The following is a 16,641-nucleotide window of genomic DNA, read 5'->3' on the forward strand; positions in this document are numbered from 1 at the left end:
TCTGCCAGCCTTGGCTTCCCAAAGTGCTAGGATTACAGGCGTGAGCCACCATGCCCGCCCATCATCTACTGTTTTGTTCAAACCAGGGACACTGGACTGTCTACATTCAACCTGTCATTAAGTACTCTCAATTCTACCTCCCACCAAATTTAGTAACTTTCCCCTTCATCCCGACTGCCCCTTTTCTAGTCTAGCTCCCACTCCCTCGTACCCCGGGTAAAAGTAACTTCACAAATCATCTCCTAATATCCATTCTTCCCATCTCCCAAGCCATTCTCCATGTCACCAGAGTGATGGTTCAGAAACACAAATCTGATGTCACTCCCTGCTTAATACTCTCCAACGGCTTTTCGCTGTTTCGGATAAAGACAAAAATTCTTACCAAAGCCTGAAAGCCCCTACGTGACCCAGCCTGTTTACCCCTCCAGTCTTGTTCTCACGTTAGTCCTCTCCTAGTTCCCTACATCCCAAACATAATAGATTTCTGTGAATTCTTCCGAAGTGCCACTGCCTTCCCCATGTTCACACATGTGTTCCTCATGTGTAGGTTCCTCAGCCTACACAGCCATTGCGCCAGGGAGGCCTCTCCTGACTCTCCAGACCAGGCGAGCTCTCCTGTTTGTACTCTGTTGGCACCTTGCTCTTGCTCTGCCATTACATGGAGTAGACTTTTCCAATGTCTGTTTCCTCCATGCTTCCATAAACTCCATGAAGACGTGATCCATGACTGTCTTATCCACCATAGTATCTCCAGATGCCTGGTACATCATGTAGGCACTCAGTGAATACTTGCTGGATGGATGAATAGATGAATGCACTAGCTCCCATCCTCAGCCTAAGAACATGCATGCTTAAGCCTCTCCCAACTAACAGAAGTCTTTCTTCAACTCTCTCCTCCTTTTGCTACAGCTCTTGTTCTCTTTTCCTTCATTGATGAGGATCTGGGAAAAGCGGTCTCACCTACCATTTGGATTTCACTTTATAATCCCTCATCCAATGCTCTATAATGTTTCCCAGTCCCACCACTCCACTGATTCTCTGAGACAAGCAATGGACGAATCCAGTGCTAGGTCCAACGACCACCTCAAAGTTTATTCTTCTAATTGATCTCTGCAACATGTGATGCTGCCAGTTAGAAACCCCTACTGCGGCTCCTGTGACACGCTCTCTTCAGGTTCCCTTCCTGTGTCTCTGATTATTCATTTTTGTTCTACTTCTACTCAGCCCTCAAATGTTGGTGCCTACCAGACTCTGTCCTTAGCTCTTTCCTCTCTAAGAATATCTCCCATCCCCAGCAGATCTCATCTATTCCTACCAGCCACAAGTGCACCCACATAACAATGAAGTCTAGCTTTTTGCCTTTAATCTTGAAATTGCTCCTAAACTACAGGTTTCCATTATCTGTACCTCTGTACCTCTCTACCTGGACACCCACGAAACTCAGATACCACGTCTACAGCTTAGTCAATTATCCTGGCAGGCATACAAACTCACTATTTTATTGTTCTAGCTTGGCAAGATAATGACCTATTCTACTCTGTTGTCAAACCTCTCAAATTGGTCACTAAGTTATTTCCATTCTTGCCTCCTAATTTTTTTTTTTTTTTTTTTTTGAGATGGAGTCTCGCTCTGTCACCCAGGCTGGAGTACAGTGGCGCGGTCTTGGCTCACTGCAAGCTCCGCCTCCTGGGTTCACACCATTCTCCTGCCTCAGCCTCCCAAGTAGCTGGGACTACAGGTGCCCGGCACCACGCCTGGCTAAATTTTTATTTTTTTTTTTGAGACAGAGTCTTGCTCTGTCGCCCAGGCTGGAGTGCAGTGGCGCGATCTCGGCTCAATGCAAACGTTGCCTCCCAGGTTCATGCCATTCTCCTGCCTCAGGTCCCCGAGTAGCTGGGGCTACAGGCGTTCGCCACCACACCCGGCTAATTTTTTTGTATTTTTAGTAGAGACGGGGTTTCACCATGTTAGCTAGGATGGTCTCGATCTGCTGACCTCATGATCCGCCTGCCTCGGCCTCCCAAAGTGCTGGGATTACAGGCGTGAGCCACCGCGCCTGGCCTAATTTTTTGTATTTTTAGTAGAGACAGGGTTTCACCGTGTTAGCCACGATGGTCTCGATCTCCTGACCTCATGATCCACCCACCTCAGCCTCCCAAAGTGCTGGGATTACAGGCGTGAGCCACCGCACCCAGCCTCCTAAATATTTCTTTCTTTTTTTTTTTTTTTTTTTTGAGACGGAGTCTTGCTCTGCCGCCCAGGCTGGGGTGCAGTGGCCGGATCTCAGCTCACTGCAAGCTCCGCCTCCCAGGTTTACGCCATTCTCCTGCCTCAGCCTCCCGAGTAGCTGGGACTACAGGCGCCCGCCACCTCACCCGGCTAGTTTTTTGTATTTTTTAGTAGAGACGGGGTTTCACCGTGTTAGCCAGGATGGTCTCGATCTCCTGACCTCGTGATCCGCCCGTCTCGGCCTCCCAAAGTGCTGGGATTACAGGCTTGAGCCACCGCGCCCGGCCAACCTCCTAAATATTTCTTAAAACCTTCTCCACTCCTCTCCATCTCCATTAGCATGTTCTCTCATCATCTTTTTCCTGGACTATTATAATGGCTTCCTAACAGGTCCTTTTACCTATATTTGCCACATTTCTGCCAACATCTTTCTGTAACACAAATCTGATCCAGTTATACTTTCCTTCTTACAACAGGGTTCAACAGCTCTCCATTGCTTACAAAATAACATCCAAACTCCTGGCTTCTGAGGCTCTGACCCTGACTATCCTCCCACTTTCCCTCAACAAGCATCCTATACTCTTGCCATAGCAATTACTCATTGTTTCTCAAATGTGTCATCCTCTTTCAGGCCTCTAAGTCTTTGCATATACTGTATCCTCTGTCAGGAATAACTTTTTCTCTTATGTCTATTTGGTAAACTATTACTCTTTAAGACTCATCTCCTTGGGAAATCTTCACTGAATTGCCAAGCAAGCTTCCATCCCAAGCTCCCTTTATGACCTCTCCATTCTAGGTTCCTGCAATCTTCCTTCTTGAACTTTGGGCTCACACCAAAGTTCTTTCTGTCTCCATATACTTTCCTTTGTTTGAACCTTTGCCTATGTAGGTTCCGGTTTCAAGGAATCGGTTTATGTCAATGAATTCCTTGAAGTTTCTTGGCTCCCTCCAGGAAGATTTCCCTAGACCAGCTTAGTTAGTCCTACTTGTTTTCCCCTGACCCCCAGTACCTCCCATTTCAAACCACTTACTTTTTTTTTTGAGATGGAGTCTCGCTCTGTCACCCAGGCTGGAGTGCAATGGCATGATCTCGGCTCACTGCAACCTCCGCCTCCCGGGTTCAAGCGATTCTCCTGCCTCAGACTCCTGAGTAGCTGGGACTACAGGTGCCTGCCACCACGCCCGGCTAATTTTTGTATTTTTAGTAGAGATAGGGTTTCACCATGTTGGTCAGCCTGGTTCTGAACTCCTGACCTTGTGATCCACCTGCCTCGGCCTCCCAAAGCGCTGGGATTACAGGCCTGAGCCACCGTGCCTGGCCCCACTTACCATGTTTTACTATTACCGCTTCATTATCTGACCACCTGGCTTGACTGACAAATTGTCTGTCTAGCTCACCCTCTGAGTCCAGCAGAATGCTGAACACTGATGCTTAATAGGTTTAATGCATGAGTGTGTCTGTGTGTCTGTCTTCCTCACTTGACTGTGGGCTCCCTAAGGGCAGGGACTGTCTTATTCATTTGTGCCTGGTATTAGTTGGGAGGAGGGCAGTCAGTAAAATCTTTGATAAATGAACACATGATATCATATGTGGTATCTATCACATTTGCCCTCAAAGTCCCTATGTGCCACAGGTCTGATGTGGCACGTCACTCCTTGAGTTCCATCTTATAAGACACTCCAGCAAGTATCCACATTGGCTTGGCTTTATTCAGCGTCGTCCTTTCCTCAGTCCTTTGGGCAGAAAAACATCAATATCCTAAATTTGTGCAAGAATCATCTTGGGAACAACAGGCTGGATCTTGGATTTTCTCGATTCCCAAAGCTCTTGAAGCCGTGGCACCAAACCTAACCACTTACCGCTTGAGAGGCCATCATTTCATTTATACTCTGTTCATACTGCTCTGCCAAAATGGCAAGTTTTCTTGTCTGCTCATCTTTCAGTGTCTTTAAGATTGTTTTGTGCTCATTCTTTGGAGTAACTTCCAACTGGTGATTCTTGAGTGCTTTATACTGTTTGGTCTGTACTTTGCAAGTGTCCTGAAACTGTTTTTTAATTTGCATTTCCATGGCCTGGGTAGAAAAAGTGACAAAGGAAAAATAAAGGCACATCAGTAAATGCAGAAAGCCTTCTACCATAATGATATAATACAAGTGCTGAGAGCATCTGTTTTTTGGTGCAGTGACCCACATTGCTAATCAATAAAAATCAAGCAGTATGTATGACACAGCAAAAGTTAACTCCACCTATACTTTTGGTTTTATATTGAATGACTGTAAGTAATTTTGAATTTACAAATGGCTCCAAAGAAAATATGGACTGTTACAAGGGGATGACAACTCTAGCAGATTGAGGGATATTATGTAGCTTAGCTTGCTGAAAGAGTGGCAACTCTTTTCATGCTTTCCTAGTCAGATAGACACTTCAGTGTCTTCCACTGTTCATTATTTTTTTCCTTTTTTTTTTTCCTTTTTGTGTTTCACCTTGCTTCCAAGTGAGAGAGGGGATAGCATTATATAAGCCAGCTCTCACTGCTCTGGTTTATAGCAATTTCTTATCAACTCCATAAAGGAAAGCACATGGATAGTACCTCATATCTACCCATTTCCACTGGATTTCAGTGTAAACTGAAAGAGAAAAGTGATTTAGAATTTTTTCCCCATTAAGAGGTTGTGCTTGCATGTAGCAATATCAAATATGCATTTGGGCAAAGAGAAGGTAGAGTATATCATTTTAAGCCCAGAAGGCACTCCATCAGGTTGCCCCATAGTCATGTATGCACTTCACAAACACTCTGAGGACTAATGGTGACAGAAATCACTGCTTAGTTTAGGATTTGACTGAAGAGACGCACAGCCAGGGTGATCGAGGTTGGCCTCACATCTGTGCCAACACTGACAATGTCCTCCTGGATATATAGCAATGGCTTAGTACACAGAACTTGTTAATTAGCAGTCAGCTAAAATTAGCTGGAGGCAGTGAAGGCCACAGGAGTTCCTTCACATCTCTGCATCTCTAGTGCAGAAGTGGTAAATGTCAGGCACTTGTAGATTCATTCCTGATGACCATGACAGGCATCACTAATAAATGACACTCTTTCCTCCTAAGCTTGGATGGGGCTTTCGAGTCTTTCTCAATATAGCGGTGCTCAAAGTATCTAACACCAATATAACTTCCTTATTTCCTGGGATTAGAACCATAAACTGCTATTAGTCCAGTTTTGAAGAGGGCAGGTCATGAAGTGCTCAGAGAAATTCCATAATGGATATGAGGACAAATTGATAGATAATGTAGTATAATAATAGTTTCCAAATCAGCTTGCCCAGCATCTCCTTTTCAGGAGCTTAAATACAGACTCTGTGCTTTACAATTGGAGATTCTGATGCAATAGGTGTGGGGTGCAGAAATTTGTGATTCTGAAAAGTTGCTCGGGTGACTCTGACACTTCAGGGAGAGAAACCACTGATCTGGTCCAACACTGTCCAGGAGCACAAATAGGGAAATGCTATCTCCTCTTACCTTTAAGTTTTTTGGCTGTTGCCGAAGTTCCATGACATGCTTTCTGTGCAGTTCCCTTTCTCGCCTCTTATTGTACTCCAGCTGGTTTTCTAGTTCAGTCTGGTGCTGTAAACGGATCAGATCCATGCGTAGCTTCTGTAACGTGTGCAGCTGCCTGTACTCTAGCTCTCGGGTGGACTCGTCGTGCCGGATTAGCATGGCATGCTCCATCTCCTTCTGGGTCCTCTTTTTATTTAGTTCCTGCGTCCAGGAACAAAAGATAAACAGAGAGAGGTGAATGGAGAGGAACTGGAAGGAATGCACAACTACGTGAGGGATGGCAAGGAATGGCACTGCTAACCATCTCTTAATTAAACCCATTAGTGTTTGGCAGCAAGACTTAATGAGATTAAATTAAAAATCTCTTCAGGTTTAGATTCTGTTCCTAGGTCCACCACTTACAAAATGGGCAACTTCACAGCAATCACTACTGCACTATCTGTAAAATGGGATTAATTCTGCCTGACTCCCTTTTACCTCACAGAGCTGCTGTGAACCTTAGTTAGGTGATGTGCTATGCATAGGTCTACATAAATGTTTCTTCAGTGAAGCTAGTTGTTCTACACCCTGACTGCCCATAGAAATCATGTGAGGAAACTTTTCAAACATAAGATGCTTGAATCTCACAGGGTGAAATTCTCATAACTGTCTGGGGTGGAAGCCTGATGTCAGTATTGGTAAGAGTTCTCCAGGTGGTTCCAATATGAGAATTAAACTGATAATATCTGCAATGTTCTTAGCTTTCTGGGAAATACCCTGTTTTTGCACGAATCAGAAGTAGGCCAATTATCTATTTTTTAAAATCTCAGAGTCCAAGGCATGTTGGGGAAAAAAAAAAAAACAGATGACATCTATCCTCTTTCATCTTCCACATTACAATCTGTTTAATCATTTATAGATCTAATCATTCTGTTCTTTTCTGTTCTACTCATATCTTTCTTTCTTCCTTTTCTTTCTTTCTTTGTTGTTGAAGGAGGAAAGGAAAGCAAACTAGAAAAAAAGGGGAAGTTGGGTGAAATCTTTTCATTCCTCAATTGAAGAATATTTCTTAAATAGCACTATATATGAAGATCTGAACAATGTGCTTTCAGTACATAAAAATATTTATTAAACCATGACTTCTGTCCTCAACTCACTGACACTCCAATAGGGAAGTGCACTAGACATTTATTGAAGTATATGCTCTGCTCAAAGCTCACTGAATCAGATTTAGATACGAGGCCCAACCTGGGTCAATTTATTTTCTTTTTTTTTTTTTTTTTTTTTTTTGAGACGGAGTCTCGCTCTGTCGCCCAGGCTGGAGTGCAGTGGCGCGATCTCGGCTCACTGCAAGCTCCGCCTCCCGGGTTCCCGCCATTCTCCTGACTCAGCCTCCGGAGTAGCTGGGACTACAGGAGCCGCCACCACGCCCGGCTAATTTTTTTGTATTTTTAGTGGAGACGGGGTTTCATTGTGTTAGCCAGGATGGTCTCGATCTCCTGACCTCGTGATCCGCCCGTCTCGGCCTCCCAAAGTGCTGGGATTACAGGCTTGAGCCACCGCGCCCGGCCAATTTATTTTCTCTACTTGGAATTTGGAATTGATATTCAGAACCAGTTAATCTCTATGTGTGGCTGGAATTGAGGCATATAAAAACTGCATATGTGGTAGTCATCTGCTGCTATGAGGGCTGAGGATTAGAGAAAGCTGGGCTTCAGACCAAGAAGAAATGAAAAAGAGAGAAGTGCAGGGAATATACTGATGCCTAAGTTGCTTACTGCTTCTGAACCCTCCAGTAGGTCCAGCTGTATTACTGCTATTTGATTTTATAAGACATTCCCATATTTCTATAGTAATTTCCCTGGTTTTGGCTTAAGCTAGCTCAAATAAATTTCAGTTAACATGCAAACAAAAAAATCTTAATTAATACAGAGACATACTTTTTTTTTTTTTGGGGGGGCGGGTAGAGATGGGGTCTCACTATGTTGCCTAGGTTGGTCTCGAACTCCTGGACTCAAGAGATCCTCCCATCTCAACCTCCCAAAATGCCGGGATTATAGGCATGAGCCACCCCACCATGCTCAGCCAGGAAATAAGTTTTATGTGCAAATTAAAAAAAAAAAAGAGAGCGAGGTTGGATAAGTGATGAATGCTATAAAAGGGGTAAAGATTTTATGCTGTAAGATTTCTGAAAAGGGTGTATTACTTTTTTTTTTTTTTTGGAGACAGAATTTCGCTCTTGTCCCCCAGGCTGGAGTGCAATGGTGTGACTTCGGCTCACCACAACCTCCGCCTCCCAGGTTCAAGCAGTTCTCCTGCCTCAGCCTCCAGAGTAGCTGGGACTACAGGCACATGCCACCACGCCTGGCTAACTTTTGTATTTTTAGTAGAGGCAGAGTTTCTCCATGCTGGTCAGGCTGGTCTTGAACTCTCGACCTCAGGTGATCTGCCCGCCTTGGCCTCCCAAAGTGTTAGGATTACAGGCGTGAGCCACTGTGCCCGACCTAGTGGTATTACTATTAAGAAGGTCAGGGAGGCCGGGCGTGGTGGCTCAAGCCTGTAATCCCAGCACTTTGGGAGGCCGAGACGGGCGGATCACGAGGTCAGGAGATCGAGACCATCCTGGCTAACACGGTGAAACCCCGTCTCTACTAAAAAATACAAAAAACTAGCCGGGCGCGGTGGCAGGCGCCTGTAGTCCCAACTACTCGGGAGGCTGAGGCAGGAGAATGGCGTGAACCCGGGAGGCGGAGCTTGCAGTGAGCTGAGATCCGGCCACTGCACTCCAGCCTGGGCGGCAGAGCGAGACTCCGTCTCCAAAAAAAAAAAAAAAAAAAAAAAAAAAAAGGTCAGAGAAAGGCGAACGCTTTTGAGCTGTACTTTATTTTTATTTTTATTTTATTTTATTTATTTATTTTTTTTTTTGAGACGGAGTCTCGCTCTGTAGCCCAGGCTGGAGTGCAGTGGCCGGATCTCAGCTCACTGCAAGCTCCGCCTCCCGGGTTCACGCCATTCTCCGGCCTCAGCCTCCCGAGTAGCTGGGACTACAGGCGCCCGCCACCTCGCCCGGCTAGTTTTTTTGTATTTCTTAGTAGAGACGGGGTTTCACCGTGTTATCCAGGATGGTCTCGATCTCCTGACCTCGTGATCCGCCCGTCTCGGCCTCCCAAAGTGCTGGGATTACAGGCTTGAGCCACCGCGCCCGGCCCTTTATTTTTATTTATTCAATTTTTGAGACGGAGTTTCTACTTTGTTGCCCAGGCTGGAGTTCAATGGTGCGATCACTGCAACCTCCGCCTCCAGGGTTCAAGCAATTGTCCTGCCTCAGCCTCCCGAATAGCTGGGATTACAGGCACCCATCACCACGCCTGGCTAATTTTTGTATTTTTAGTATAGGCGGGGTTTCACCATGTTGGCCAGGCTGGTCTCAAACTCCTGACCACAGGTGATCCACCCGTCTCAGCCTCTCAAAATGCTGGGACTACAAGCGTAAGCCACCATGCCCCAGCTTCAGCTGTACTTTAAATTAGAACAATAGAGTGCTCTCTTCTCTGATGGCATCCACTATGGGAGAAAATGCAAATTATTTATTTTAATAGATATATCGATAACATTTTTATACTGGTGTGGTTGGAAATATCTTGTACACCTGGGCTCCCTATTGATTTGAAGAGAAATCCTTTTAATAGCACAGCATCTAGTACTAGAGCATATTCACTAATCATTCACTTATTCATTCAACAAGTAGTTACTGAGCACCTACTATGTGCTGGGCACTGTTGTAGGAACTAGGGATACAACAGTGAACATGTGCACCCCCTTAGGGACCTTATAAGGAGAAAAAACCCAAAATATAAACGCAATTTAAATTTGTTTTAAGGAATAAAAAATAAGCCCCTAGAGTTATCTCTCTCATCTCCTCCTGTCTTTTCGTTTTATTTTTCCTCTTTACCTAGACCATCAAATTTCTTTTTTACAAATCAGTAACTGACCCCTAGGTGGCACCAAAGGACAGAGAGCCCTTCCCACTGATGAAAGCTCTCCCAGGCCAAGGAAATCCCTTCAAATGAGGGTTTTAATTGGGGTCCAGGAGTCCCAATACCGGGCATTTATTCATCACACTTTCCTAAATTGGGAAATGCAAACTGAGTCTGAGTTACTAAGAGCCCTGAAACTCATGGGTTCTTGACACAAAGCAAGCAAACACCTTCAGAAGAAATCAAGTGCTTCTCTTCATGCTTAATGAAATGCTTCACGATATTGTCCACAGAATACCTACATCCGAATTACCTGTGTTATAAGCAACTGGTCTGTATAACAAGCTATGCAGCTAATTCTGATATATATGAAAGTTTGAGAATCAATGGAAAAGTGCTAAGGGCATGAGTCAGTTTCAGCTCCTCCATAAGTCTCATGTATGGCTTGAGGCAAGTCTCTTAATCTACATTTCAGGTGTAAAATAAGGATAGCAGTACACACTGTGAACTATTGTAATTGTAAAGATAAAATGAAAGACCATAGGAAAGTGTTTCGGAATACATAAATATGTCATTATTTTTCTCTATTCAGAAGTGAATATGTGGCATATAATATCTTAAATCGAGTTTTTATAAACTATTAGAAGAGTAAGAAAAACATGATACTCAAATGGCTTTTCTGTTACAAGTTGTTCCCTTTACCTTTAATTTGTACATCTGAGTTGCTGAGGTGTAAGATGGTAAGCTACCTTTAATATTTGAGACATGGGGGAAAAATTATTCACCTTATTATGAGGCCAGTGCTGTGCCTACATAATAATGTATAATGTGCTTTCCATTTTTAAAAGTTATTCCATACATCTCATTCAATCCAAATTGCCACCCTACGAGGTGGTAAGACTGTAAGGATTTCCCCCATTTATATGTGTTAGTAGGCATTTGGGAATTGAAGGACTAACATAAAAGTGATACAACTTCTATAAAGAGAACTAAGGCTAAAACTCAGGTATTTAGCTTCTCAGTATTTTCCATTAGAAATGTTCCAATAAATGAGGCCACGCACGGTGGCTCATGCCTATAATCCCAGCACTTAGGGAGGCCGAGGCGGGTGGATCAGCTGAGGTCAGAAGTTCGAGATCAGCCTGGCCAACATGGTGAAATCCTGTCTCTACTAAAGATACAAAATTAGCCAAGTGTGGTGGCACATGCCTGTTATCCCAGCTACTTGGGAGGCTGAGGCAGGAGAATTGCTTGAACTCGGGAGGCGGAGGTTGCAGTTAGCTGAGATTGCGCCATTGCACTCCAGCCTGGGCAACAAGAGCCAAACTCCGTCTCAAAAAAAAAAAAGAAGAAATGTCTAATAAATGCATACTTTCCTGTTTTATACTTTTTCAGTCTGTGATATAATATTTTGAAGAATTCTGCTCTAGCTAGACATGATATAATGGTTAATTTATTTGTACAAATGACACAATATACATACTAGAGCCACATCATGTGCACCTTCAGCTTATACGAATTTAACAAAATAAGCTGAGCAAAAATTTAAAAACCAATTTTAATGGTACAGGTCATTCTGCCCACCCATGTACTCAATGTATGTATATATGTATGTATGTGTGTGTATATATATACACACATATACACACACATACGTATAGGCCCTGGAGGGAGTGCAGGAAGGAAGAGACATGCAGCTTCCTTTCCCTGAGTCAATGTCCAGTGTGTTTCAAGCGTTCTAACTTCCAATGGAAGTAGCATTGACTTCTTTAAAAGCAGCTGATTTCACTCATGCCAAATTTTTATGCTCAGGCTCACTGAGGTTGAGTAAAAACGAGAATTCTAACTTTTAAATAGAGATGCTATTTAATGCCGTCTTAGTTTCAGTTCTTAGTTTCAACACTGGTCAGAAAATGCTGAGTGTCTGTATGTGTTGGTGATAGAGAAAGAGGCTCAACCCAGTTTCAGTGATCCTCTTAAGTGTTTTCACTAATTAAAAGGATTGCTAATGCTCAATCCTTCAGGCAAAGACATAGGAAACCAGGTATTCTTATGCTTTGTTGGTGGGAGTATAAACTCCTTTAGGGGGCAATTTGGCGATATTTATTTTAAAAATGTAGATGTACACATTCTTTTTTTTGAGACAGGGTCTTGCTCTGTCACCAGGCTGGAGTGCAGTGGCATGATCTCAGCTCACTGCAACCCCCACCTCCTGGGTTCAAGCAATTCCCCTGCCTCAGTCTCCCGAGTGGCTGGGATTATAGGCATGTGCCACCACACCTGACTAATTTTTTGTATTTTAGTAGAGATGGGATTTCTCCATGTTGGCCAGGATGGTTTCGATCTCCTGACCTTGTCATCTGCTTGCCTCAGACTCCCAAAGTGCTGGGATCACAGGCATGAGCCACGGCGCCGGGCTCGATGTATGCATTCTTTGACCCAGGAATTCCACTTCTGAAAATATATCCCCCAAAATACTTGTTTACATGTAAAAATATCTATGTACAAAAATGTTCTTATATTATTAATAATACTGTAAAACTTAAACAAAATGTCCACTGAGAAGCATCTCATTAAATAAATGGTATTGAGGCCATACAACAAAACACTATTAGATGAAAAAGAATGAAGCAGAGCTGTATGTGCTAGAAGGTAAATGGAAACAAGAGTTACAAAACAGTAGAGTGGACATCTGTTACTTTTTGTAAACTCAGCATCCATTTTTCCTGCTTCTCTTTATAGGCTCTTTTTTTTTTTTTTCCTTTCTTTGCAAAATGACTCCCCCTTATCTGGAATCAGAGAGAGTGTTGAATAAGTATAGGCATATGACCCAATCAAGTTCTATCTCTCCTAGGAATTTTAATCTTGAACAGAAATGATACAAAGACAAAAAGTGGTCGGAGGAGGTACATCCAAATGGCAGTGCCTGGAAAACAGCACATGAGCTCTTGCTCTCTCTGTCATGGAAGTTGCTTCACCAGCGTGGCTCTTCATGTTTTCCAGCTGGGTTTTTCAGCTCTGTACCTACCTCATTTCCTTCCAATAAATTCCTTTCCAGGCTCATGTCAGCCAGAGTTTATCTCTATTGCTTGCAAATCAAATAACCCTACTGATACAAAAGTAATCTCATTTTTTATAAAGTCATATATAATATAGCGGTACATATGTATATTTAAAAATCTAGAAATATATATGCCAAATTAATGGAGACTGAGGGTAGAGATTGGGTGGAATGGGATTATCGAAAAGGTGAAAATGGGCTGATGCTGGTCAAATGGTAGAAAGTTTCAGTTATGCAAGATGAATAATTACTGGAGCTCTAATGCACTCACTGCATGGTGACGACAGTTAACAATGTTGTATTGCATGCTTGTAATTTGCTAAGAGGACAATTCCTAAATTAAATCTCCCTACCCATCCCCATGCACACATGCACACAAATGTAACTACGTGGAGGTAACAGATATGTTAGTTAGCTTTCATGTGATTATTTCACAGTATAGACATATATCAAAACATCAAGTTGTATACCTTAAATACATACAATTTTTATATGTTGATATCTCAATAAAGCTGTTAAAAAGAACTTTCAGGCCGAGCACCGTGGCTCAAGCCTGTAATCCCAGCACTTTGGGAGGCCGAGACGGGCGGATCACGAGGTCAGGAGATCAAGACCATCCTGGTTAACACGGTGAAACCCCACCTCTACTAAAAAATACAAAAAACTAGCCGGGCGAGGTGGCGGGCACCTGTAGTCCCAGCTACTTGGGAGACTGAGGCAGGAGAATGGCATAAACCCAGAAGGCAGAGCTTGCAGTGAGCTGAGATCCGGCCACTGCACTCCAGCCTGGGCGACACAGTGAGACTCCGTCTCAAAAAAAAAAGAACTTTCACTACTTAGCTTTATGTTTTTCTGTTTTTGTTTATTTTCAGTGTTCTTGAGTTACTTTTGTAAATAAAAAAGCTTTGAACATTTTCATGAAGGTGGGCTCTGGAATAAGACTAAACAAAGGAAAACCTAGACTTTTACGAAAAATACTCTTACAGAGTTATTCTTTGCTCAACTGGCTAGAACCTTATACTAATGAAGTCACCAATATAGTTTCTATCATTTTTGGGGAGTAATTATCTTCTGTAACTTTTATTGACACGAATTGTCCCCTTAGCCTCAGACTTCCTCCAAATATCTATTATTAGAATAACAATAAATGCTACATGAAAAGACTCCCAAATGACTTATTTCCAACTGGCCATTAGCCTTTTTCATTTTGATTTTTTGACTTCTGATAAACGCAAAATGTGCAGTACTGAATCAGCTTCTTTATTTTTTAATTTATTTATATATTTTTTGAGATTGAATTTCACTCTTGTTGCCCAGTTGGAGTGCACTGGTGCAATCTTGGCTCACTGCAACCTCTGCCTCCCAGGTTCAAGCAATTCTCCCTCCTCAGCCTCCCAAGTAGCTGGGATTACAGGCACCCACCACCACATCGGCTAATTTTTGTATTTTTAGTAGAGATGGGGTTTCACCATGTTGGCCAGGCTGGTATCAAACTACTGACCTCAGATGATCCACCTACCTTGGCCTCCCAAAGTGCTGGGATTATAGGCGTGAGCTGCCATGCCCACCCCTCACCCCCCCCTTTTTTTTTTTAAAAGACATTCCCATTCTGTCGCCCAGGCTGGAATGGAATGACATGATCTCAGCTTACTGCAAACTCTGCCTCCCGGGTTCAAGCCATCCTCCCACGTCAGCCTCCCGAGTAGCTGGGATTACAGGCGCCCACCACCATGCCTGGCTAATTTTTGTATTTTTAGTAGAGATGGGGTTTCACCACGTTGGCCAGGCTGGTCTCGAACTCCTGACCTCAAGTGATCCGCCTGCCTCAGTCTTCCAAAGTGCTGGGATTATAGGTATAAGCCAGCATGCCCGGCCTGAATCAGCTTCTTACCAAAACCTCTCTCTAATCTCTTCTCTGTTTCTACCACATCTTCATTTTCCCTAGTGTTAAGCTCTAGAAATAATTTTGATTCTGTCTTCATCTTTTTTCTCATATCTTAGTATATGTCAAGTCCTGTTTACTTTAAACTTCAAGTTGCATTTCGAATCTACTGCTCTGACAGCTACTACCACCAGCCTTGTCCATACCCTATTTCCTGCTTCTAGTCTTTTCTCTCTAATCTTGTGCTTCTCAAGCAGGTTTTTTTTTTTTTTTTTTATTATTGCCCCTGTAAGGAGACTTTTTAGGCTTTTTCTCCCTTAATCATCCCCATCACTGAAATATTAATACCACAGGTAGACTGTGTATCTGTTTATGCACTGTGGTCCCTTGAAACTGTAATAATATCTAAGTCACCCCACCCCAACAAGAACTAACTTTCACCCACTGGGGGTGTTATCACCCCCACTGAGAATTCATGTTCAAATCACTCTGTGTATTACTGTCAACCTGGGCTAATCTCTTTAAAGTACAATTTTAGCCATATCACTGCCCGTCTCAAAAATGTTCAGCAGGCTGGCTGCGGTGGCTCATGCCTGTAATCCCCACACTTTGGGAGGCTGAGGCAGGCAGGTCACTTGAGCTCAGGAGTTTGAGACCAGCCTGGGCAACATGGTAAAAACCCATCTCTACTAAAAATATAAAAAATTAACCGGGCTTGGTGGTGTGTGCCTGTAATCCCAGCTACCTGGGGGCCTGAAGTGGGAGGACCGCTTGAAACTGGGAGGCTGAGGTTGCAGTGAGCTGAGACTGCGCCACTGTACTCCAGCCTGGGCAACACAGCGAGACTCTGTCTCCAAAAAAAATGTTCAGCAGCTCACAGCTCTCCCTCTTCTAGTAAGACAGCATGCATAAAGAGCCCGAGCCTGGCCTACATGTGTTCAATACATTTTAGTCTGCTTCACCCCTTTTCCTTCTCATTTCAGTGCAGTTCTCTAACAAGATTCTATCAATCCACTTTTGTATTAACTGTGCTGGAAGTGCTCATTTCCCTCATGTAGGCCAGCACTGGGCTTTTCTCAGACTTTGATATTGTTACCACTGTGCTAGATCATTTATAAAGTTTTCTCTGCTTACTCCAGGTCACAATGATTTTCTGTTGAACGCAGTATTCTGTATTCCTCATCTCAGTGAACGCCGGCATATCCCTCCAACCTCCCAAAGTAGAAACTTGGAAGTCACTTTTGACTTCCTCTTCTGAAATTCCCATATCTATTTGGTCAAGATTAACTATCAGTTCTGAGTAAGAAATGTCACTCAGATCTAATTGCCTCTATCCCCACAGCCTCTTCCAGGTTAGAATTGGAGAAAGAGCATCCTGGCTGACCTCACTGCACTTTGCTTTTCATGACTTCCACCTCTCTCTCATACTGAAGCACTAATTCTTTTTTTTTTTCGAGATAAGTCTCACTTTATTACCCAGGCTGGAGTGCAGTGGCACGATCCTGGCTCACTGTAACTTCTGTCTCCTGGGCTCAAGTGATTCTCCTGCCTCAGCCTCCTAAGCTGGGATTATAGGTGTGCACCATCACGCCCAGCTAATTTTTGTATTTTTAGTAGAGACGGGGTTTCACCATGTTGGCCAGGTTGGTTTCAAACTCCTGACCTCAAGTGATCCTTCTGCCTTGGCCTCCCAAAGTGTTGGGATTACAGGCGTGAGCCACCATGCCCGGCTGATACACTAAGTCTTCAAAATAAAGAAATGTCTCATCATGTCATTATCCTGCTTAGTAATCTCTGATAGCCACTGCCTTCAGGCTAAAAGTGAAATGCCTTGCCTTAAACAAGGGTCTCTACATTCTGCTTCCAACTAATATTGTTCTGCCCTCCACTCCATATACACAGAACTCTGGTCACACTCATCTTTTCATCAATAGCAGAGTCCTCTAAGCCCTCT

At 43.4% G+C, this 16,641-nt stretch overlaps 1 protein-coding gene across 13 annotated transcripts in view; it reads right to left on the reverse strand.

The window, feature by feature from the left end:
• TAOK3 (TAO kinase 3) overlaps positions 1-16,641 on the reverse strand; it is a 233,109-nt gene that overhangs the window by 8,074 nt on the left and 208,394 nt on the right. For all 13 annotated transcript variants that reach the window (XM_077955357.1, XM_077955353.1, XM_015152930.3 and 10 more), the window contains 2 exons: positions 5,750-5,989; positions 4,090-4,302 (listed from right to left, as the gene is read on the reverse strand). In XM_077955357.1, coding sequence (XP_077811483.1) covers positions 4,090-4,302; positions 5,750-5,989 — 453 coding nt within the window. The remainder of the gene's footprint in view (positions 1-4,089; positions 4,303-5,749; positions 5,990-16,641) is intronic.

The sequence above is a fragment of the Macaca mulatta genome, chromosome 11 (assembly GCF_049350105.2).
Source record: "Macaca mulatta isolate MMU2019108-1 chromosome 11, T2T-MMU8v2.0, whole genome shotgun sequence".
Classification (NCBI taxonomy): domain Eukaryota; kingdom Metazoa; phylum Chordata; class Mammalia; order Primates; family Cercopithecidae; genus Macaca; species Macaca mulatta.